Raw genomic sequence first — 26,463 nt, 5'->3', positions numbered from 1 at the left:
ATTAATGGAATTCCTTGGGGGCCTCAGCTCATCAGAACTAGTGTTAAAGGATATAGTAGTAGAAAGAACATGTTATACTTTATTTGAAATCATGTCAACGATCTAAGGCTGGTCCTCCCCTTACTGTCTCTTGCACCTTCTATTGGCCACTTTGACTACCTATCATTGTAATAGGTCAAAGGGATGGTGATAGTCCTGGCCAGCATTAACAGAAATTGTCTAAGCTTGCAGATTGGAAATAAATTGTCGGGGGGGGGGGGGGGGGGGGTCCTAGTGCACTAAAAGAGGGCTGAGGATACACGAGGTGCATCTGCACTGCAAGTATGTATTCAAGCATATCTAAACCAAGCGCAAAAATTGTATATATTTCAGCTTACCAATCCTTAAATATAGGGCTGCATTAGTTTCCTTTTTTCCAGATTTTCTTTTCTTTATTTTTGATTGGTGATCTGGCCAGCGTGGGCTTTTTTCATACTTGTGGCAGGCCTTGCAACACCTCAGAAAAGCGATCTGCAATGGATAGTTTTTCAAAGGGTGGTTGACAGAAGGCTGGGTGGCAATATGTAAATGACTGCCCTTTTTAACCCTGAAAAGCTTGCAGCACTGAGCTGCAACCACATGCATTATGTGCGTTTGCAGGGTGGTTGCGTTGCAGCCCCATTCACTTGAAGGGTCAGGTTCAGCAGTGGTCCTGCTTATTGAACTTGACATAGGTTATAATTTTTGGTGTGGCTACAAAGCAATGCATTACAGTCGCAGTAACAACCAACCCCATCTGCTCATTTGAATGAAATTTAATGCCGCGTACACACTGTCGGAATTTCCGACAACAAATGTTCGATGTGAGGTTGTTTTCGGAAAATCCGACCGTGTGTTTGCTCCATCAGACATTTGCTGTTGGAATTTCCGACAACAAATGTTTGAGAACTGGTTCTCAAATTTTCCGACAACAAGAGTTGTTGTCGGAAACTCCGATCGTGTGTAGCCAATTCCAATGCACAAAATTGTACGCATGCTCTGAATCAAGCAGAACTTAATTTTTCTCGGCTCGTCGTACGTCTTGTACGTCACCGTGTTCTTGATGTTTGTAATTTCCGACAACATTTGTTTGACCGTGTGTATGCAACACAAGTTTGAGCTAACATCCGTCGGGAAAAAAATCAATGGTTTTGTCGTCGGAATGTCCGATCGTGTGTATGTGGCATTAGTCTGTTATTTGTAACTTCCTTTAGACCAAGTTGTCCAGCAAAAGTTGCAGTTAGGCGGTTGGGACAAATCATTTAATACTGACAAGAGTGCTTACAATGGTTGGCTATTTGTCATATATATATAACCTTTATCCCAAACCAAAAAAAAAAAAAAAACATGGCTGTAGCTGCCTAAAAAGTGTTATGCCCCGTACACACGATCAGAATTTCTGATGGAAAAAGTCTGATGGACTTTTTCCATTGGATTTTCCGATCATGTGTAGCCCCATCTGAGTTTTTTCATAGGAAATTCCGATGAATTCCATCGGACTTTAGATATAGAACATGTTCTATATTTTGCCGGATGGAATTCCGCCGGAATTCCGATGTGATTTGGCCGGGCAAAAGCCTGATCGTGTGTATGGGGCATTAGTTGTGGTTTGTCTTTCATTTTGTAGTCGAGTCCATCTAAACTTGCTAGTGCATCTAATACTTCCCCTCTATAGGTTGACAATGCTATTGTCCAAGGGTGGTTTTGTTGCTCCTCCTGGAGCCAGCCTAAAGGCCCATACACACAATCAGACTTTTTGACAACAAATATCTGATGGACGTGTTTGATTGGACCATCTGACCATGTGTATGCTCCATCGGACAATTGTTTTTGCTTTTTCATCGTACAAATGTTCGCTGTGAACGGTCTCAAATTTTTCGAGAACAAATGTCCGATGGAGCATAATCCGATCATGTGTACACAAGTCCATCGGACTAAAGGCCAAAGTACAAACACACATGCTCAGAACCAATGCTAAACATCAGCCAACATTAGCAGAAGTTGCCCAAAGGGTGGTGGTAGAGAGCTGAAAAACCACGTGATTTGCTGAAAGTTGGCTAAAAGTGTTCTGCCGTCTGTATGCAGAAAAAGTTCACGGCGAACACCCTTCAGACCAAAATCCACTGAAAAGTCCGATGGAAGTCCGATCGTGTGCATGAGGCTTAAGACTAGATTAGTTTTACTGGTCAGATCACCTGGTCAAAATAAAGGAACAAGCCTAAAAAAATAAAATGAATGCAGCCAGAAACGTTAAGGATTGGTGACCCCCAATTTAGTACACGTTTGGTGTTGGGTTTAGATTCACTCTTCAGCTTTTTAAATTTCTTCTGTAATGTACTATAGCTCCAGGAATAACATGTTCATCAAACATATCTAGTAGTAGTTAGTCACATTCACCAGAACTTTTTTCTGTAATATTGAAGAGGTTTTGTAGTTTGTCCAAGCCTCTTTTTCGGCTCTAATGAGTGTCAGATAAATACTCTATTTTTATCTAAACAGGTAGCACCAACACCTTGATCCTTGGAAAGGCAGTGTTCACAAAAAATAAATAAATGGAAGCTGATTGGTTTCTATGCAGGTTTGCACTAGATTTTGCAGTCTCCCGTTTTAGTAAATCAACCCCACATAGCTTAAAAACAAAGAACACAGGCATCTTAGGAATGATTTGAAAGTTTGTGGCAACCCAGACTGGCCATTTGTTAAAATATTCACCAGATAAAGCAAAAACACAGGACCGTCAAACAGAGGGGCATAACACACATAGTAATATAGTCATCCCATATTTTAAAGAAGGATCTTTAAAAAAACATTAATCTCTAGGGGCCAGATTCACAAAGAGATACGACGGTGTATCTACAGATACACCATCGTATCTCTGACGTAAATTAGTCCTATCTATGCGCCTGATTCATAGAGGGCTAGATCCGACAGTGTTACAATGTGTTACACTGTCGGATCTTTTTTTCAATTTAAAAATGGCGCCGGGGGCGTTCCCGCTGATTTACGATAAATAATATGTAAATCAGCTAGATACGCAAATTCACGAACGTACGCGGACCCGTCGCAGTGTTCTTACGTCGTTTCCGTAGCGGTTTTCCGTTGTATACTTACCCCTTCTTTTATCAGGCGCAGCCAATGTTAAGTATAGCCGACGTTCCCGCGTCGAATTTAAATTTTTTAACGTCGTTTGCGTAAGTCGTTCTCGAATACGGACGGACGTCGTTTACGTAAGCGTCGCAACCACTGACGTCCTAGCGACGTCAGTGGGAGCAATGCACGCCGGGAAATTTCGCAGACGGCGCCTGCGCATTTAAATCGGCGCGGGAACGCGCCTGATTTAAATAGTACACTCCCCTAGCCGCGGAATTTGAATTCCGCCGGGGGATTTAGGATCCGCCGTCGCAAGTTTGAAGGTAAGTTGTTTGTGAATTAGCCACTTGCCTCCTAAACTTGCGGGAGCGGATCTTAATTCACGTAGAACGAGCGGATCTATAGATCCGCTGCGCTACATGAATCTGGCCCTGCGTTTTTTAAGCCCAACAATACCCTGAGACAGAAGCTTATACATCCAAAAGACCCAACAACCAATCACAAGCATAGTAACGTGGGATATGCAAAGCAATGATAAATGCAAAAACCTGTCCACTGGGGAGACGAGGAAACCTCTAACAAAAATGAATAGTCCAATATAGGAGGACAAATTCTACAGGTCAAGACTCAGTGCTTTGCCCACACCTTAAGTAAAAGGTACATTCTTTTGAGAATAGAGGTGCATAATTTTGACAGAGAGGGCATCTGGTTTGCAAGAGACCATCTACATTACATTGGAACAACCGTTATTGAACGGGGTGGGACCTTCAAAGTGATCTGTCTTCACATACTGTATAATGCCATGTTAACATCTGTACCCCAGTGTTTTCACAATTCACAAGTTTGGCCATGTAAATCAAAGGATTAACAATTATGAAGCCTTCCTTACATCAAGAGTAGGATTATGTAACTAGCACATAGTGGTTTCATCATTTTCACACTTACCATCCAGTCCTTTTACTACTGTAAATGGATAAAGGTGTTGGTGCTACCTGTTGAATCTAAATGTTGGAGTATTTTCCTGATGCTTATTAGTACAAAAGAAGTGGCTTGGACAAGCTAAAATACCTCTTCAACATTACAGAACAAGTCCAGGTGAATGTGATTTAACTACTACTAGATATACCGCAACCTGGATAAATGAGAACCTTTCCAAACATGTTTATCAATCCCACACGTACAATAAAAAATAGTCCAACTTCTAGTCCAGCTAACAGGTCTCCAAGACCCCTATAAAATCTATTTTTAACACATAATTATTTCATCTTTATTATTTTGCAATACATTTGTCATCCTGTCATGGAAATTAAAAGAGAAGAATGGCATTTCCCCCCCCCCCCCAATCATACATAACTAGGTGGATGCAGCATAGATCTGAAGCCGCATCTGTCCCCTGCCGCCTCTAACACTGAGAGCTGAGCGATCAAACACGAACGATTGCTCGCTTCTCAGAGCTCCCTGAGCAGAGAGCTGGTGACTGTCATTTACCGCTCTCTGCTCTGTCGCCTTTGCTCAGTGGAGCACTGAGCTGTGGAGGGGGCGGGATCGACTGGCCCAGGCTCTCAGTGGCTCACTGATAGGCTGAGACAAATGTCGGTTCAGGCATGTGGGCGAATCTCGACTTCATTGTCGTGATCTTGCCCAAGTCTGGACCAGCTCTGTGATGTCAGCCGACAGCGGGCTTCAGCTGAAAACGGGTCACAGGAGTGCAGAATGAACTGCACTCCTGTGATCTATAGGACAAGTATAGCCAAACAAGCTTTGGCTGTATTTCTCCTTTAATTTTTACACTTTCTAGCAGGTAACACAGTACAAAGGGCCAAATTCTCAAAAGAGATACGCAGACTTAACTGCTGTTCAGCCTGCGTATCCCTGTGCCTAACTTTGGAAACGATTCTCAAAAGGCTTTTTCCAAAGTTAGGCAGAAAATCTGACATGTGTAAGACACTTACACGGTCAGATTTTAGGATGCAGTACTGCATCCGCCACTGGGGGCATTTCTCATTGAAATGCAGCTTTGCGTATGCAAATGAGGACTTAAGCAGATTCTCAAAGCATTTCAGCACTTTGATTTCTGCCTAAGTTCCGAATTTGCCGGCGCAAAACTAGGGCTGGTTTTATAATGTGGAAAGTTAGCCAAACCTTGTAAAGGCCCATTCCAGCGACGGCATTTGGTATGCATTCCTGAGGGAGAACTCCACGGCAATTTTTAAATTCAAAACCGGCATGGGTTCCCCCCCAGGAGCATACCAGGCCCTTAGGTCTGGTATGGGTTGTAAGGAGACCCCCCCACGCCGAAAAATTGACGTAGGGGGTCCCCCTACAATCCATACCAGACCCGTATCCAAAGCACGCTACCCGGCCGGTCAGGAATGGGAGTGGGGACGAGCGAGCGTCCCCCCCCCTCCTGAGCCGTGCCAGGCCGCATGCCCTCAACATGGGGGGGTTGGGTGCTCTGGGGCAGGGGGGCGCACTGCGGGCCCCCCCACCCCAGAGCACCCTGTCCCCATGTCGATGAGGACAGGACCTCTTCCCGACAACCCTTGCCATTGGTTGTCGGGGTCTGCGGGCGGGGGCTTATCGGAATCTGGGAGTCCCCTCAAATAAGGGGGCCCCCAGATACCGGCCCCCACCCTAAGTGAATGGATATGGGGTACATCGTACCCCTATCCATTCACCTGGAGGCAAAAAGTAAAATTTAGTAAACACACAACACAAGGCTTTTTAAAATAATTTATTATTCTGCTCCGGATGCCCCCCCCTGTCTTCGTTATTAGCTCAATTACCAGGGGGGGCTTCTTCTTCCACTCTCCGGGGGTCTTCTCCGCTCTCCGGGGGGGGGGTTTCTTCTTCCGCTCTCCGGGGGGGGCTTCTCCGGACTCCGGGGGGCTTCTTCCATCTTCTCCCCTCTTCCGCTGTTGACTCGGCGAACCCCGGTTCTTCTGCAGCTCTCCGGTGCCTTCTTCTTCAGCGCTGGCTGCCTGCTATGTTTGTGTGTTAGCTCGATTTCAAACAGGCAGCCGGCGCGGTCTTCTGTGACGTCAGGGTCTTGTCTTCTGTTCTTCCGATGTTGACTCGTCGCCTGTTGTCGCTGTAATGATGGAAGCGCGCCTTGCATCCCATTTATATAGGCATCACCGTCCCATCATGCTCCGGTAGGTACCCACGTGGTGGGTGCCTACCCACGTGCACCCACCACGTGGGTACCTACCGGAGCATGAAGGGACGGTGATGCCTATATAAATGGGATGCAAGGAGCGCTTCCATCATTACAGCGACAACAGGCGACGAGTCAACATCGGAAGAACAGAAGACAAGACCCTGACGTCACAGAAGACCGCGCCGGCTGCCTGTTTGAAATCGAGCTAACACACAAACATAGCAGGCAGCCAGCGCTGAAGAAGAAGGCACCGGAGAGCTGCAGAAGAACCGGGGTTCGCCGAGTCAACAGCGGAAGAGGGGAGAAGATGGAAGAAGCCCCCCGGAGTCTGGAGAAGCCCCCCCCGGAGAGCGGAAGAAGAAACCCCCCCCCCGGAGAGCGGAGAAGACCCCCGGAGAGTGGAAGAAGACCCCCGGAGAGTGGAAGAAGAAGCCCCCCCTGGTAATTGAGCTAATAACGAAGACAGGGGGGGCATCCGGAGCAGAATAATAAATTATTTTAAAAAGCCTTGTGTTGTGTGTTTATTAACTTTTACTTTTTGCCTACAGGTGAATGGATAGGGGTACGATGTACCCCATATCCATTCACTTAGGGTGGGGGGCCGGTATCTGGGGGCCCCCTTATTAAAGGGGACTCCCAGATTCCGATAAGCCCCCGCCCGCAGACCCCGACAACCAATGGCAAGGGTTGTCGGGAAGAGGTCCTGTCCTCATCAACATGGGGACAGGGTGCTCTGGGGTGGGGGGGCCCGCAGTGCGCCCCCCTGCCCCAGAGCACCCAACCCCCCCATGTTGAGGGCATGCGGCCTGGCACGGCTCAGGAGGGGGGGGACGCTCGCTCGTCCCCACTCCCATTCCTGGCCGGCCGGGTAGCGTGCTTTGGATACGGGTCTGGTATGGATTGTAGGGGACCCCCTACGTCAATTTTTCGGCGTAGGGGGGTCTCCTTACAACCCCTACCAGACCTAAGGGCCTGGTATGCTCCTGGGGGGGGAACCCATGCCGTTTTTTTCTTTGAAAATTGGCATGGAGTTCTCCCTCTCAGGAATGCATGCTGAGCGACGCTGACATTTTTTTTTATAATTATTTGTTTTCCCGGCGCGTCTTTTTTTTTCACCCGTCGCAACTTTAGTGTCCCGTCGAAATTCTCAAAGCCGACCGGCGTTAATTACGTTCGCGCGCTGCACGTCGGGAAAATTACGTCACACGCATGCGCAGTACGGCCGGCGCGGGAGCGCGCCTCATTTAAATTTTACACGCCCCCAGGAGAGGAGGACCGCCTTACGACGGCGGCACTTAAGTTACACAGCGTGTAATTTCTACCTAAGTGCTTTGACGATCAGGCACTTAGGTAGAAATTTTAAGTCAGTGTAACTTAACTGCAGAAATTTAAGTTACGCAGACTTTTTGAGAATTTGGCCCAAAGTTCCCCAAAATTAAAGCTGTTTGAGTTAAAACATTCATTGTAAAATTCATTTTTAAGAAACATTTTACTGGATTAAATATGCTTGCAATAATAAAATATAGATTGTACTGTATTCATAAATTTGTAAGCTACGTGGAGTCCTGAATGTAATTTCCGTACATGCATTATAAATCACTAGAATTTTTGCTGCACTTGTATGTTTCACAAAGGTTTATTGAAACTAAGGCATCATTATAACATAAATGTAATTAGGCAAACAGTTGCAGGAAACTACATTGTTCTAATGGGTTTTCAATTTCAGAGCCATCAAAGATGTTTTCCCTGGAAAAAGAAGCATCATTTTCTCTCGATCTACTTTTGCTGGATCAGGCAAACACTCAGGACACTGGCTTGGAGATAATGCTGCCAACTGGAATGATATTAAATGGGCTATACCAGGAATGCTTGAGTTCAATCTTTTTGGAATACCTTATGTAAGCACATTACATGAATAAGCCTGTAAAACAAATGGTCATCCATGGGAATTAGCACTAAATTGTGTTTATTTGTGTAGAACAACATGATCCATTTTATTGCCAATTGGATGTTTCTGTGACAGACAACACTGAGAACAGCAGAAAAATAAGCAACGGTTAGAGAGAAAGATTTTAGCCTTGTAACTAGACAGGAGACCTCATAAAATAAGTAACAAAGCCAGCCAAAACCAGAAAGAAATTAATTGATTATCTGGGCTCAAGTTTGTCATGGACTGAAATTTTGTGGCCAGAAAATGTCAACAAATTGTTCTAACATTTTTTTGTGCATCTCCTTTTTTTAACAAATAAATTCTGTCCTTCTCCCCATAAAATGGTACCGCATGCCTAAGCATTCCTGTCCCTCTCTGTGCTAGTACCAGCTCCTCATCAGGTTGTTGCAGGAAGGGGATCCAAACAATGTATGGTGAACAAAACACAAACACTGGGATGTTTTTAATGAGCTCTTCTACCACACTAGAGCAAAAGCACAAATGTGGTAGGGATTATGAAAACTCATTCAACCAGTGAAGTAGTTTAACCCCTTGGCACCAACCGCCTCCTGTGCTGGGAGTGTGCAGGGAGCTCGCTCTAGGCGTGGTAAGTTATTATGCAGGGCCGCATTTAATCAGCCAAATGATCTGACAGAGTAACTATAAAGAACACAGCTCCAGGCAGAATAAGGTGCAAGGTAGATCACAGGTGCAGACCTCAGCTCACCACCGTGGAAGACTAATAAAACAAGAAATTGGTCGCACACTGGAACTCCAAATTATCTTGATGTCATCTTTATTGTCAAAAGGGTCAGACAGATACGGCTCTCACATCTCTGCACCTAACACCCTATCATCCACCGTTCTCACCTCTCTGTACCTGTGCCCCCCCCCCCCCACATCCATTGCTCTCACCCATTTACATCAAGCACCCCTCCGATTTACAGCTCTTACTTTGGCACCTAGCCCTAACCCATCCACAGCTCTCACCCCTCTGCACCTAGCATCCCCCCATCCACAGCCCTCACCCCCTATGCACAGATCACACCAATATTCACTTAGCACCTCCCATCCACACCTCACACCCCAATTTATGCAGCTCTCACCCATATGCACCTAGCACCCCAATCCACTACTCTCACCTCTCTGCACCTAGCACACTCAATCCACTGCTCATCCTTTTGCACCTAGGACCCCCCCACACACACACAGCTCTCACCTCTCTGAACCTAGCCCCCCCACCCCATACATCCACAGCTCTCATCCCTGAGCACCAAGCACCCCTCCATCCACACCTCACATCTCTATCTCTCTCTCTATATATATATATAGCACTCCCATACACTACTCTTACCCCTTTGTGCCTAGCCCCCCCCCCCCACAGAGCTCCTACCTCTCTGCACCTAGAACCTGCCTTTTCATCCACAACTCTCACCCTTCTGCACCTAGCACCCCCCATGTCCACAGCCCCCACCCCTCTGCACCTAGCACCCCCCCCCCTCCAAGTACACAGCTTCCACTCCTCTTAACTTAGCATTCCCATGTACATAGCTCCTTCTTCTTTGAGCCATATCATCCCCCCATGTACACAGCTCTCACCCATCTACACCTAGCACCCCCTCCTTTCATCCACAGGTCTGACCTCTCTGTTACCAGATGCCTCCTTCCTTCCTTTCCATAGCTTTCCCTCCTTTGTACAGCACTCCCCATCCACACCTCTCTAATCGTCAACGCTGTACATTCCAAAACCCTTCTCCAGCTCACTATGTGCCCTCCACAAAGCAACTGACAAGGCTCTACTAGGTAGCCACCAGTGCTGTTTTTTCAATCACACTGCAAGTTCCTTTTGTAGCAGAAGTGTGAAAGCAGCAGCAAGTTGTGTTTTCATGAGGGCATAGACTGGGACAGAATCTCAGGAGAGCTCTGCAAACAGTTGATCCTACTGCAAGATAGCCAGGAGCACTTAGCCCCACATAGCCTCCAGAACATCCTTGGGGGGGGGGGGCACTACTGAAATCTGGGCAGCCCAGCCTGAATCATGTAAAAAGTAGTGTAAGCACGACTTTCCAAAAAAACACACTGCTTTAAATCGCATTATGCAATCTGGTGCAGGCGAATGCACAATGTTCACAATCTGCGTTTAGGGGTGTTGTTACAATTATGTTGACACTCGCAGCAGATTGCACACCCGACACCCAGTGCATTTTAATGTAGTGCAGGAAATGCACATGGGTTTCCCTCTCGCATTTTTCAGTGTAAATGAGCCCCTGCTTCGTTCATCATAATCAACAAGTGGAAGTGGGCGTGAGCCATGCTAATGAGGCGTGACCCCATGCAAATGATGGGCCGAGCGACAGACAGATACGAATCGCCAACTGTGCATGCCCTGGGACGTGGACGCATTCTTCTGCGCATGCTCAGAATCACGTCGGTACAACTGCCTAAGATACGACGGATCACTGCCTACGGCATGAACGTAACCTACGCCCAGCCATATTCCCGTCCAACGTAAATGACGTAAAATACGACAGCTTGTGTTCCCTGGTCCATACCTTTGCATGGGTTGCGCCTCATATATGGGGAATAACTTTACGCCGGACGTACGACTTACGCAAACTGTGTATATTATGCGCCGGGCACAAGTACGTTCGTGAATCGGCGTATCTCCCTCATTTGCATATGTGCATAGAAAATCAATGGGAGCGGCAAATGCGCCCAGCGTAAATATGCGCCCACGATACAACGGCGTAGGCAAGTTACGTTGGTCGTAGGAAGCCTATTTTTAGGCATATCTTAGTATGTGGGTCGGCGCATAGATACGACGGCGCACATTTGTACTTACATCGGAGTATCTTGACATACGTCGGCGCAAGTGCTTTGTGAATCCGGGCCAATATGTTTTACTAACATACCACAAAGTTGCAAAACTGCATTCAGGCATTAAGATTTGTTTTACCCTCAGCCATCAAGGGGTTAAACTACACCACCCTGCTATATCTTTAAAACATGGGTTTAGAATTATTCCAGGGTGGTCTTGGAATCATTTGAATGTAGAATTCCCTGGAAGGTTTCCATGCTCCTGTTCCCTATTGTCAGTCTGTTGTGTCATTCATTCCATCATTTCATGGCTAGAGCTAGCTTTCTAAAGTAAAGTCATATGGATTTGCTGCTCCTGAAATGTAATGCTTGTCAAGGCTTTGCAAGAAAGTAGTGTGACTGTGGGAAGATTTTTTTTTTTTGCACATTTGTACAGTCTAGAATGAATCCCAAGATAACATATAGTCCTAAAATGCATGGGATAGAGACCATCTTTAACAGTTATACCTTGCTCCTATGTAAACACGTGAAAATGCTGTACTCAGGCCTTGGACCAGACAAAACAGCTCAATGATTGCTTTTAGTGATACTGTGTTTGGATTTTATATACAGCCTATTGTAACATATTGGTGCACATTGTCAGGAATTAATCTATGCAAAGTTATTAGGCTGCTAATAGGTCTTTAACTTCACATCAAATATTTATTTGGAAATTTAGATAATTGTGGGTACATATGCGTATCTTCCAGTAGTAAAATATCTAAAATCAATTCATAGATTGTGATCATATCTAAGAATATTCACAAAATATTAGCAGAATATTAGGTATTTAATATTGCAAGCTAATGTGCTGTGAGTAGGTGGGAAAATATTAAGTAGTTACAGGTGATAATTACAATATAATATAAGTGTTTTGTCATTACTTTTTTAGATTGGAGCTGACATTTGTGGCTTTTTTGATGATAGCTCTGAAGAGCTATGCAGACGATGGATGCAAGTTGGCGCTTTTTATCCATTCTCTAGGAACCACAATGCTGAAAACTACAAGGTAATTCTGACTTTTAAAACAAATACCAAGTTGGATACTTTATATTCTTTCAGTCAATCTTTTTTTTTTTTTTTAACAAAATGGCAGTGGGTTATGTCCTGTACACACGATCGGTTCATTTGATGAAAACGGTCTGATGGATTTTTTCATCAGATATCCGATGAAGCTGACTTTCATCAGTCTTGCCTACACACCATCAGTTAAAAAAACGATTGTGTCAGAACGCGGTGACGTAAAACACAACAATGTGCTGAGAAAAATGAAGTTCAATGCTTCCGAGCATGCGTCGACTTGATTCTGAGCGTGCGTTGATTTTTAACCGATGGATTTCCCCACAGACGATTGTTTTTTTCTATCGTTTTTTTAACCATCAGATAATTTTAAAACAGGTTCTACGTTTTTTCACGGATGGAAAAAAAAACGATGGGGCCCACACACGATCAGTTTGTCTGATGAAAACTGTCCATCAGACCGTTTTCATCAGACGAACCGATCATTAGAATTTATTTTGGGGTTTTATTGTTGTGTGTCTTGCCATTAGGTGGATTTGTCATCGCATACTAATCCTGGTGACAGAAAGTTGTGGAAATTCTATTCAATGGGCAAATAAACAGCAATAAAAACAGATCTGTGTTTCACCACTCTGTCCAAAACAAAGAAACATTAGTATTATATGGTATTATATCTTATAACTATAGGTTATAATTATAACTTTGTAGGCTGTATATACTGCCTACAAAGCAATTTCTTTATCATATAGTACAGGACGTGGACTTCCTTAAATCATTATGACTGGGTTATATGCAGCTTCCTTTAGGTGACACACAAAGAAAAAGAGAGGCTTCAGGGACATCTACCTATATAACCCATAACCTATATAACCCATCCCACTCCCAGCTAGCCTAGTTTTTTGTTAGCGTCCTTAAACAGACTTCTTTTTGCTGAGGAAAGCCTACTTTGTTCTATGGAAGTTTTTTATTTTCCATTTATCTTTTTTTTGAAGAGTGTCTCTTCATCACTCAGCTGCACCATAGACTTTGCTGCTTTTTATGCAGCTTTTGGATAAGTTGACTCGGCAGGGTGCTGGGAGACTGTACCCAGACCCTGCCTGATAAAAAATGTGGTTCTGCCCTGTAAGGCCTTGTACTCACGAGCAGACATGTCCAATGAAACCGGCCTGCGGACCGTTTTCATCGGACATGTCTGCCCGGGGACTTCTGTTCGATGGCTGTACACACCATCGAACAGAATTCCGCGCGTAAACAATACGCGGGGCGTGTCCGCGGTGTCGCCGCGTCGATGACGCGGGGTCGCCACGACAATGACGCGGCGACGTGGGCGGGCCTGCCTTTTAAATGCTTCCACGCATGCGTCAAAGTCATTCGACGCATGCGAGGGATGGCGGGCGGCCGGACATGTATGGTAGGTCTGTACAGACGACCGTACATGTCAGGGGGACAGGTTTCCAGCGGACTGTTTTAAAGCAAGTCCAGGAAACAGTTGTCCGCTGGAAACCTGTCCGATCCGCCCGAAAATGGTCCGCTCGGGCCTACACACGGCCAAACATGTCTGCTGAAACTGGTCCGCGGACCAGTTTCAGCAGACATGTTTGGTCGTGAGTACGGGGCCTAATGGTGCTTCAGCACTGGATCCTGCTGTGGATGCTCTGCTTGACTTGTAGTGCAGTGTGTGGCATTAGCTGCAGGGTGCTTTACAGGTCCAGAACTGGAAATAATTTGACAACACATTTTCATAGCACTGAAACATATAGGATATATTATACTTACCTCCTGCTTTCCTTTGTAAAAATAATTATTGTTCTCCCTTAAAGTAATATTAAACCTAAAAGCAAACATCTTTTAGCTTATCAATTCTTAGATGTGATTGCCATATAAGTGCTGTATTAGTTTCTTTCTTAGACCTTGTACACACGATAGGTTAACCAGAGCACAACGGTCTGAAGGACCATTGTCCTAGGTTAACCTATGAAGCTGACTGATGGTCCGTTGTGCGTACACACCATCAGTTAAAAAACCGATCATGTCAGAATGCGGTGAAGTAAAACACAGTAAAAAAACGAAGTTCAATGCTTCCAAGCATGTGTCGACTTGATTTTGAGCATGCGCGGGTTTTTAACCAATGCTTTTGCATACTAGCGATCGGTTTTGACCTATCTGTTAGCATCCATCGGTTAAATTTTAAAGCAAGTTGCCATTTTTTTAACCTAAGGTTAAATAACCTATGGGGCCTACACACGATCGGTTTGGATCGATGAAAACGGTCCTTCAGACTGTTGTACTCTGGCTATCCTATTGTGTGTACGAGGCCTTAGGGTTTCTTTCTTCTGTTTTCATCTGATTAACCAGTCAACAGAAATGCTCACTTGTAGTTACAGGGAAGAGATGGACCATTTAACACTGGCAGGGGTGCTTAGAATGATACAGCCAACATTGTTGGCTGTAACTGATTATAAAGTTTTAGCTGTTCAGCTTCAATGTGTATTTAAATCGGCTAGTACAGTACTTCTAACACCCCTTTTCCCCCAGACTGACAATACTGCTGTCCAAAGGTGCCCCTGTGCTCTTTCGTCCAGATTGGTGTCTGTATAATGCAGGAGGTGTGTTATTGGACAGATAAGGTGAAAACAGGGGAAAAGAATACAGCCATTATATCTAATGATTGGCAAGCTGCAATATATTACGTTTTTGGTTTAATACCGCTTTAAGAACATGGATGTACAGTATTTACCTCTATTATTTTGTATCACTAGACAGCTGTCGCCATTTATTTGTAACTGTTCATTAATTTTACTTTGTTTTAACCACTAAGATTGTGTACCTGTTCTTAACCATAATCTTTGGCAAGCAATAGAGTCATTTTTGTTTTAAACTGTATGTTTCTCCTCATTACACTACTGAGCACTGTATTCCGTTTATGTCAATTTGCTTTAATGTATTAGGATTTTGGATTTTTAAATTAAGCTAGTTTTGGTATTTCAGCCACAAGACCCTGCTTCTTATGGTGCTGATTCTCTTCTTGTGAACTCATCAAGACATTACTTAAACATCCGCTACACCCTGTTACCATACCTTTACACGCTGTTCTACAAAGCTCACACTAGAGGGGAGACGGTGGTGAGGCCTCTGCTCCATGAGTAAGTCTTTCAAAAACTTCTTGAGCATTGTTTCAACTTCCAAGAACTTTCGATTTTGCCAAAAACGCAATATACCTTTGAATGACCATTCTGTAAATATATACAAATACATTTTTTTATCTGCTGAATCCTAAATATGAAAATGTTCTCTCCCACCCAAACTCACAATTATATAATTAAAGTGTCAATATTTCTTTAGTACCCTGGGAAAGCAAGAACGCAAGTTACAGAAAGTACAGTTTATTTACACTGGAAGGATGACCTTGCTTTCAGGGTTTATGAATTTCTGTATTACTGACCTACAAGAAATAATGTGCAAAGCCCTCAAACATTATGTCAAGCTTACCTGTAGGTAAACATAAAAGCTGAGGGTTTGCTACCACTTTAAGCAATTTAGCCAGAAATGTGAGCGTTTAGAGAGCTTCTGGGTAGAGAGAGAGAGAGAGAGAGAGAGAGAGAATGGCCCTTGTATACTTAAGCATCAGGGAGAAAATAAAAGCCCTGGATTGACTAAAGTGCAGTGGCATTACTAGGGGGGTGACACATTATCCCGAGGGCGAGCTTAAAACCCATCTCAAGCGCCGGAGGTGTTTTCCTCCTCCTCTCTGTCTCTCACTATGGCGCTGCTGCCTGAGCCTGTCACGATCCATTCTCCACTCGGGAAGCGTGGCTGTACACTGTTACCTTCAGCTGCCACCCGGGTGTTCCATGTACCTGAGTTGCCCGAGCTGGTGTGGAAGTGGGCGGAGGGAGGGGGTGTCGGCTTGTGCTGGGGGGGCTGTACTGATGGGGGAGATGGTTTGTCCTGGGGGGTTTACTAATAAAGAGGGGTAGTTTGTCCTGGGGGTCTGTACTGATAAAGGGGGGTAGTTTGTCCTGGGGAGGCTGTACTGATAAAGTGGGTGGTTTGTCCTGGAGGGCTGTACTGATAAAGTGGGTGTTTTGTCCTAGGGGGGGTTTACAGATAAGGGGGGTTGTTTGTCCAGGGAAGCTGTACTGACAAAGGGGGTGGTTTGTCCTGGGGGGGAGGGCTTTACAGATAAAGGGGTGTAGTTTGTCCTAGGGGCTGTACTGATGAAGGGGGGTGATATGTCCTGGGGAGAGGGGTCTATACTAATGGAGGGGGTGCTTTTTCCTGGGGGGAGGGTCTGTACTAATGGAGGGGGGCGCTTTGTCTTGGGGGAGAGGTCTGTACTAATGAATGGGGTGCTTTGTCCTGGGGGAGGGGTCTGTACTAATAGAGGGGGATGTTTTTTCCTAAAGGGGGGTCTGTACTGATGGAGGAGGGGGGTTTGTACTGAGGGGGGTCTGTACTGATGGAAGGAGTTTATACTTAGTGGGGGGGTCTATACTGAGGCAGGGGGTCTGTACTAAGTGGGGGGTCTATACTGAGGGGGGACTATACTTTGTGGAGGGATGGTCTATACTGAGGGGGGGACTATACTTGCAAGAGGGTCTGTACTGAAGGGGGGTCTGTACTGAGGGACCACTGCTAATGTGCCCCAAGTACTTACACAGGGCAAGTTATAGTCATGTTATTGGTACAGCTGTACATAGAAAGAACCTTACAGAGCTACTAAACTCACCTTAACCTTTATCCTTTTTCAGATTTTATTCTGATAAAGAAACATGGGCAATAGATCAACAATTTCTTTGGGGGCCCGGTCTTCTAATTACACCTATTCTTTATGCGGTATGTAAGAATATGCTTGCTAAAATGTTAAATAGCCATTGAACATCATTACATTTTCTATTTCATTGATATCTGAGAGCTCCTCTTTTAAATCAACTCATACATGAGCAAAGTCATATATGAACACAAAGACAATTAGAAGCACTGCACTATATAGAAACTGTAAACGTGTACAAAGTACAACTGAACACAAACATAATCAGAAGCACTGCATTATATAGAAACTGTAAACCTGTGCAAAGTACAACTAAACACAAACACAATTTTTGTGCTACACCTGTAAAGCCTCTGTGTATTGACCTGTTCAGATATGCAAGAATATATTATCACTAAGGCAGGTTTAAATATTTATACTCACATTGCTTATTGGCATTGTAGTAATTTACTGATGTCCCTTGCTGACTCATGATGACTCTAAATACACATGCAATTTGGTACAATATAATACACAAAACCAAATCAGTTTTGAAAATAGTATATTTTACAAAGCTAAACCATATATCTCCTAATCTGCATTTTTATTGTTTTGCTAATTTAGGGCTCAGAGCAGGCCGATGCTTACATCCCTGATGCTGTGTGGTATGACTATGAGACGGTAAACAAACATTTTTTTTACTCATTTGCATTACATTACATTGGTAATCCATAGTCTCCTGCATAGAATATCATATTTTAAATAGCACTGGTAATAGCTGTCCTAATAGCACACACATGTACAGTGTTGTATTTGTGCATATACAGTGTTGACGTTTTGTTCAATTTTTCAGTAATCATAAAATGACCCTATCTAAATTTAAAAACAAAAATATAAATCCTTTGATGTGGAAGCCGTATTTGCTTTCTTTTTAAATTGTTTTCATTGATATTCAATTGGTTATGCAGTAAGGCTGTGTAATAAGTAAATTATATGGCGTTTTTTTTGTAACTGAAAAGTAAAATAAAACTACCTTAAGTGACTAAAATGAATCCTGGGAGTAACATTCTGTGTATTTCCCTTACTTACTAGTCTACTAGGGACTTACTAGTATCCACACATTAAACTTAGGTTCCTCATGCACTGAACCAGTTTTGATGATGATTTAATCCTACTCTACTATTCTATAAAAACATTATTTATTTTCACAGGGCGCAAAATCCTCATATAGAAAGCAGCGCGTGTCTATGTATCTCCCAGCAGACAAAATTGGGCTTCACCTTCGAGGAGGCTACATATTCCCCACTCAACAACCAGCTCGCACTACAGAATACAGGTATGAAAAACAAGCTTGATTGGCACGTGGTGGCTATTATTGGCACCACACTCAAGCAATAACACTCCTATTACCTAATTCAGTGACTGTCAGATGCAATCATCATCTGTGCTAATTGTGCACCTGCAGGAGAAAGGCCTCAGACCAGCTTGTTCTGCCAGTCTGTCTGTTATGTATCCTCATATAACTTTCCTCTGGACTCATTCTATCATTTTAATCACAGACTATTGTTGTCATTCTGTGGCCAAATTCAATTGCCTAATGCTCTCATCTGTTTGGAAAAGAAAGTACATAATGTAACTTAAATTTCAGATATGAGAGAACAAATGCTGGATGGATTCTTTATAATAGAAAATGCTGTACATTTTGTGGAACTTAGATTGTAACATCTGTAGTCATTAAGTTAGCAATACTATTTTTCTTAATTTTTTTTCAGAGTAGACTGTGTTAAAATAAGCAACATTGTAGTCGTTATGTTTTGTGCATGCTAATATTAACAAAAATTGCAGCATAGCTTCAATATATTGGAGCTGATTTATAGAACAGTTAGACCCCTTTCACACTAAGGAGTTTTTCAGGCGGTTTTGCGCTAAGAATAGCGCCTAAATACCACCTGAAGAAAACTCCTGCCCTGCAGTCTCAGTGTGAAAGCCTGAGGGCTTTCACACCAAGGCGATGCACTGGTGGGACCGCTCCAAAAGTCCTGCCAGCAGCATCTTTGGAACGGCGAGAGGAGCGGTGTGTTTACCGCTCCTCCACCTCTCCTTCCCATTGAAAACAATGGGACACCGCGGCTATACCACCGGCAATGGGCATTGCCGGTGGTATTAACCCTTTTTTGGCCGCTAGCGGGGGTTAAAATTGCACCGCTAGCAGCAGAATAGCAGCACAATTCTGTGGCAATTACGACGGTATAGCGCCGCTAAAAATAGCCGCACTATACCGCCATGCACCTCCCGCCCCAGTGTGAAAGGGGCCTTCGAAACTAACGCTTTTGAAACCAGTGCCCCCTTAGGCCTCATTCACATGGGGAGTATATAACTGTACGCCCATTGAAGGCCATGTTTACCTTGGTAATGCACAGGTGTTTTGTCCAGGCATTCCAATTGCTGTCAATTGGGACACAGCAGCTGCACGGACACAGCTGCTTTTCCCAATGGTTATCCAAGCGTGTGTGGGTGCATCAAACTCACCCACACAGATGTCACATTGGAAGCAGTGGTAGTGTCTATGCAGTCACTTCAAGGTCCTCCAAAGGTGGATGGTTAGGTACGCCCCATCGGAAAAAAGCCTTACATTCCAGCTGCTTTTTTTTTTTCAAAGGAAACCTAGAAATTCAACCGAAGCCTTGGATTAACTGACATGGATATTGTTATCATTTTAATGAGGAACAAAGCAAATCAAGCGCCATTGAGCATCCATGCTTAGTTAGCTTGGGCATCAAAGTCACAAATGTTATCATGGTTTCTTTTTTTTTTTCCTTTCTTTACTTCACTTTTCCAAACATATTGTGCTGCATTCTATAACTTGTGACTGTTTTTGTGTTGCCTAGAGACAGGTATCCTGCAGCTATTTCTATTAAATGCTTCTCAGGGGGAATAAATACTGATCCCCCATTGCCATCTAATGTCTTTAGGGAGCTTTTAACTTGTATATGACCCGTTTCTTCCCACCTATAAACAGCTCTTTGCTGTATCTAAATACACCCAGTTTATTTGCAACAAGATGCAATGCACTAAGGGAACAGTAAAAGAGACTGACGTTACCAGTTACTATGCAGATGGAATGTATAGTTAGTATAGATTAAAGTAATTATATTATTTTTTTATAAAAGTGTGTGTATATAATATATATATATATATATATATATATATATATATATATATATATATATATATATATACACACACAAGATATATGTAGACATAAGATTTAATACATTAAACCACGGTTGCCCAACCTTTTGAAGAGTGAGGGCCATTTAAGCGACTTGGTAACTGGCAGCGGGCCACAATGAGTGGAGCGGGCGGATGACATGCATACTGCAGAACGGACACGGACGCAGCTCACTCTGCTCTATAGGCCTTCCGATCGGATCTGCCCAGACTGAAGGGGACAGATCCCCTTCTATTTTTTTTTTGTGGATCGAATTGGAGGTAGGCGGGGGTGAAAATGTACACAAGTCCGTTTTCATCTGCCTCTCCATAGAGGTGAATGGAGGGTCCAATTGGGTCGCACTGATCCTGTGAAAGGGGCCTTAGGCCTAGTACACACGAGAGGATCGATCCACGGAAACGGTCCGGAGGACCGTTTCCGTGGATAAATCCTCTGGCGGATTTTGATCTCATGGTTGTACTAACCATGAGATCAAAATCCCCGGGGAATTCCCTCCGCTGTGACGTGTCCGCGCATGCGTCGAATCATTACGACGTATGCGAGGGATGTAATCAGAGAGATTGACCAGCTGATTCTGTACAGACCAGCGGATCAATCCGCTGGACTGGAATTCCAGCGGATAGATTTCTTAGCATGCTAAGAAATCTTGATCCGCCGGAAATCCATCCCCGGGGAAAAAAATCTGCGGAAAAATATCCGCTGGATCGTACACACCAGGGGATCTATCCGCTGAAACCGGTCCGCGGATCAATTCCAGAGGATCGATCCTCTCCTGTGTACGGGGCCTAAGGCTGCTTTCACACCGATGCGCTGCAGTGTACCCACACTGTGGGTGCAGTGCAGTGCACCTGTGGCTTTCCTGTTGGTAAGCTGAACTTTTCTATAGATTTCTATTATATCCTGCAGGTGTGGTGCACTTTCAGAAAGTGAACCAAACCTGCAGGTAATTACAGAAGTCTATGGCTCAGTGCAGGTAACCTGCAGGCACACTGCACTACACCTGGGGATGAGTTTAAAAGCAGCCCAGTAACCAATGCAGAAGATATGCCCATATATACACTGTGATTTTAGTAATGAACTGACCTATAATAACCAAAAATAAGTCAGGCAGAGCACATTTGGTATCACTCCGCCTGTGACAGGAGCCGGTGCTATACAGGAAGCATTGGCTTATGTGTCTCTGCTCCGTAGCCCCTTGCTTCCTCTACTTCTTGTTTCATTCACAACACTAATGCTCTGAGATAAAGGGTTGAGAACCCAATATCTGGGCTTGCCAACCCACCATCACAGAGCGGGAGGTCGTGGGCCACATCTAAGGGCTCTGCGGGCCACATGTGGCCCCCGGGCCACTGGTTGGGCACACCTGCATTAAACAGTATGTCAAGGCAAAATTACCATATGTGGTAATATGCATTGATGCGCATTGTTAACATTCATTGAGTGTGCAATTGGAGGACATCACATTTATTTCTTGTGGGCCCTAGATGCATATCAGTGCAGTAAATAAAGCAGCTAAACCTACAATGCACTAACTTATTTAACGCAACATTTGGTTTAGCCAAATCAATCAGGTGGGAGAGATAGGGGAACTCATACACATGAGTCGGGATACTATGTCCTAATGCCTGTCCACCTGGACTAGATGGTTCCTATTTAAGAACTTGGACAGTGGCGTGCCGTTAGGGATCACAGTCCTGCTGCTTTCAGCTGATGCATACAGGGACTGTTAATTTCCTGGGCGCCTCCTCCCTTTCCCCTTCCTACCCTTCCTGCCATGTGCTTCCCCCACACCCTCCCATTTTTTTCTCCTCTTTTCCCTCCCACACCCCTGATTGACCATTACTGGATACTGTGCCCCCTAACGTGGGCTTTGGATCCCCCCGACAATACTATTGCTGGGGCATTGAAAGCTACCACAATACAGCATACCCTATGTTGCTTCCTACCTGTTATCATCTTTTTTTATGTTCTCGTACAGCCATATGCCCACCTGTGTTGTTACTGTTTTGTTATAATTCACCAACCAGATTGTAACAAATTCAGTACTCAATGTGACAAAAAAAAATTTTTTTTGTACTCGTCTTTTTTAGACCATTGTGTCTACCTCTGCTGCATGGTTTTTGTATTGGCCTACATATCGTTGAATACGATATTATGGGGAAAAACCTTCAATGAACCACAATGCATCTATGTGGATACACATATTGCAACTTGTTGCTTTGACTAAAAATAGGTCAGATACATTTTGTGTGTTGAATCTTGCTAAGAACCCATAGAAAATGAAATCTGCAAACACTGTGCTCAAAATTTATAATGCGCTTACCACAAATATTTGACTTTTTTACTGAATAAGATAGTCAAATATATTGTTGACAGGATTGTGCCTGCACACATACTGGATTGCAGGCACAATCCTGTCAACAATATATTTGACTATCTTTTTCAGAAAAGAAGTCAAATATTTGAGGTAAGCGCATTATAAATTTTGAGCACTTCGGGTGGGGACGAATTAACATGTATGGTGAAGGATCACATTTATCACCTTAAGCAAGAATACGTTCAAAGTTGTTGGAGAAGATTTATCATTGTTTTTTTTCAATATACCAATATTGGGACTCACAAATTAATAGTCACTATTGCATGATTAGCACTAATTTATAGTGCATCACTGTCACGGTTTTGTATATTAATATATTGGTCTGTCCAGTGTTTATTAATTTGACATAATCACAATTATAAGTTAGGATGTGGTAGTTATACCCTGCAATTGAGCGCCCTCTACTTATATATATATATATATATATTTCTTTGCATTATTCACAGTATACCAATACTCTACAGAGGAGCAGCTTATAAACTTATTGTAACTTTATGTAAAATAATTTAGTTTTTTGGCGCTGAATTCATTTTTTCTCATGCAAACACTGTGTTTGCTTGCGTATTTCATGCACAGTTGTCTTTTTAGACTGAAAGTGAACTAATCACACCTATGTGTTGCAGCACAACATGTGGATGAATAGGTGTGAATAGGCACTCAGTATTCTCTTCCAGTCTAAATTGCAACTATCAGTCTTATGCTCAAAATGGTTTTGGTGCAGTATTCTGGTTCCTGTGCCATGAGTAAAATGTAAATCCATTGTAAAAATTTGCATATAATATTCAGTGTTTCACTTTTATAGTGTGTACATTTTTCCTAAATAACTCAAGTGGTAGTGTGTTAAAAGAACTAAAAAGATGATTCAGACTTATTACAAATTCAGCCCCATTAGTTAGTAGAATGCTAATGCATCTTATCAGTAATTATGTTAAAAGGATAATTCTCTTACAGTTATATAAAATATTGCTTTAAGTATTCAAATGGATGTAACATTATGCATTATGTCAACATCTCAGCATTACACAGTGACTTTCATGCAAAATATGGTTTCCAAGCAGACTAATATTAATCATCCCCAGAGGTCTGTTAACCTCCCTGGCGGTATGATTCTTTCAGAAAAAACATGCTGAAAGCGGTACCATTATTTGCAAGGAAATTTGGCGTTTTATATTGTAGGTCTGTCATTTTTAGAAATAACTCACTTAAATCTGACCAAACAAGCTTCTAATAGGCATCCCGGGTATGACATTTTTTTAAAAACAAAATTATAAATTATAATATAATAAATAATTATAAATAATTATAACAAATAATAATATAATTATAATAAAAATTATTCAATAATGTAATCAAATCAAAATCACTGAAATTTGCTCAGTTGCAGAATTGTTGCTGTCATTATTTTTTTTTTTTTATGACGAATTTCCCCACAAATCGCTATCGCACAATTCTGCAAGTGATTATAATTTATTATCGCTGTTTTTTAGCTGATCTAAAACTATTTTTGACATAAAGGGACACTTTTGGTTGCTATGGACAATCTACAGTTTGCAGGGAGAAAGAAAGGTTTTTATTATATAAAATGACATGCATGACACAGGACAGACCACTAGGGACAAGGGGGGTGTGTTTTTTTACATACAGTACTGTAATCTATAAGATTACAGTATACTGTATGTATAGTGTTTGTTTACTTTTTTGAATTTGGCGCCGTTCTCCGTCCCCGTGCGTCGTAACGTCGCAGGGAACGGAGATCGGCGTCACACGGAGGCACTGTGTGAATCGAGCGAGGACCTGCTCGCTCACACAGCGCGGTGGCATCGCTGGATCCAGGGACAAGGTAAGTAAAACTCCCTGTACATCCAGCGAGGCGAGCCCGAGTCTGACTCGGGGTTACCGATCCTAGCCCAAAAATCTCACCCCGAGTCAGACTCGGGAACACCGCCCAGGAGGTTAAGCTTTTGCAAATAAAAAAAAATACTTTAATGAGCAAAAAAGGGGAAAAAAAGTTTTGTTGATATGAATGTACATCCTCTTTGTATCGGTGTTGCTTGTGCAGCTGAACTTGATCCAGACATAATCCCAAAACACAACAATAAAAGAAATGTTACGTGTCAAGTCTGACATTTGGCCAGAGTTAAATGTCTCAGAGAAAGGTGAACAGTTTTATTATCCTGTCATAGCCTGGTAAAAAAAACATTTTACAGTTCATGAAAAGATAAGAATTAGGTATGATCCTATAAAACATTGGTTTGGTAATTGGAAGATTTGGAAGTTGTCTTAGGAATTTTCCACTATCTCCCGCAACTACTAAACACTCATGAAACAAAGGGTTTTGTTACAAATAATATTTTCTTTTCTTGCCTGGAAAAAAATATATGCCATTGCTGTCAAACATGTTACCATATACAGTATATGTGCAAATAGACTTCAAAAAATCTACTGTTCTGTTATGTTTTTTAAGAAATATTTATGCCTAAATAAAATGTACATTAAGCAATATAGCAACCTCTGCAGTAGTTATGGAATAGGATTTAAAATTCTTAAATAACAGTATTATATTTTATTAGCCTATTACAGTATATGCACACAAGTTGGTCTGTATACATACATATCAGGTTAGGTAAATCAGGTTGAGTTTCATTTTGCTCTATCTTCTTTACGATTTAACTGTTATTACATGATTTTCCCATAGCACAGGATGATAAAAAAAAAAAGAAACATTTTGCTAGAGAAATGTGGTGGCTGCCATTGCCGAAGTTTAATTCTACCAATGCTAGTGACCTGTCTTTGATGGTGGCTATCTTGCTTCAGTGCTTTAAAGCTGAACTCTAACCTCTTGCACAGTGGTACAGGCTCTTTTGTTGTACTACAAATGATTAGTATGATTTTTATCATGTGCATTAGATACTGCAGCAAATCAGATATAGCCCAATTTATTTTTGGACTGGGGGGGATCCAGCAACATCTAGCCTATCCTCTCTAAACTGACTGGTCCTCCACTTTCATTCACTGGATTTCAGTTCTCTCAATTATGGAAGTGCAGCATTACCTGTGGGCGTTACTTAGGGCAGTATGCAAGCAGTCTGCCTAGGAATTGTCACTCCTCCAGACTTGCACACATCCATCAAAGCATTTTGATATTTGCATAACTTCTCCCTAAAGATAAGTTCACCTTTTATATAAAAAAATATATAAATGCACATATTCTTGCAAAAAAAAAAATGTACCATTTTTTTTCTGCCTGTAAAGCATTGTGAGATCAGTGGATCATGGGTGTAATGTCAGGCTTCCCCAGACAAGCCCCGCAGCTTTCAGCCTATACTTCCATATGGGCTGTCAGTTTGAAAGCTGCAGGGCTTAAGGATAAATTTCAAGGGTGTTCATCAGTGCCCTCGTAATTCATTCAGAACTGCAAGTCGTCTGCTGCAGTGGCAGACAGGACTCACAGGAAAATGTGAATGAATGAAATGGCTGTGTGGGCAGCCACACTCTTTTCAAAGAGTGACAGCGGGTACAAGAAGAAGATCCCTGCCCACTTTCACAGGGAAGGAGAATAGAGTGTAGAAGTGGCAGGAGCCATGTTACATGTTCCACCCTAACTACAGGTGAAACATGTAAAGTTTTCCTTTAAGGTGGAGGACTCTTGAGAGAAGTTCTGAGGCAGGGCACTGTAATGTTTTCAAGCTATAGAACCCTGTTGGCTTCTCCCACCTTTGACATCAATGGGTCTAAAATAAGGTATACAATGAAAAGTTAATGATTTTATTTAAAAATGTAATTAGCATGTGGATGAAGGGGAAGTTAGGAACCAAGGACAAGCAAAATATGAACAGATTCAACTCTATCCTCATTTCACTAGAACAACATAAACACAACAAAGGTTTTATGATCCTCCATGACATTCTTGTTCCAGGTCAGTGAAAGTGTTAAAGCTACTGTGTAAGTGTAATAGCCAGGCAACTATTATTTTAAAAAGGGAGCCAGATCTGGAAGCCATCATACTTCTTCAGCAATAATCTGTCAAACA

At 42.9% G+C, this 26,463-nt stretch overlaps 1 protein-coding gene across 3 annotated transcripts in view; it reads left to right on the top strand.

Annotated features, from left to right (window-relative positions):
- Window positions 1-26,463, top strand: part of SI (sucrase-isomaltase) — a 318,808-nt gene that overhangs the window by 93,182 nt on the left and 199,163 nt on the right. For all 3 annotated transcript variants that reach the window (XM_040349295.1, XM_040349296.1, XM_040349297.1), the window contains exons 15-20: window positions 7,995-8,166; window positions 11,947-12,063; window positions 15,063-15,217; window positions 16,826-16,910; window positions 17,449-17,505; window positions 18,036-18,160. In XM_040349295.1, coding sequence (XP_040205229.1) covers window positions 7,995-8,166; window positions 11,947-12,063; window positions 15,063-15,217; window positions 16,826-16,910; window positions 17,449-17,505; window positions 18,036-18,160 — 711 coding nt within the window. The remainder of the gene's footprint in view (window positions 1-7,994; window positions 8,167-11,946; window positions 12,064-15,062; window positions 15,218-16,825; window positions 16,911-17,448; window positions 17,506-18,035; window positions 18,161-26,463) is intronic.

This window comes from Rana temporaria, chromosome 4 (genome assembly GCF_905171775.1).
Source record: "Rana temporaria chromosome 4, aRanTem1.1, whole genome shotgun sequence".
Taxonomy (NCBI): Eukaryota; Metazoa; Chordata; class Amphibia; order Anura; family Ranidae; genus Rana; species Rana temporaria.
This window is presented reverse-complemented; position numbering and strand designations above follow the sequence as displayed.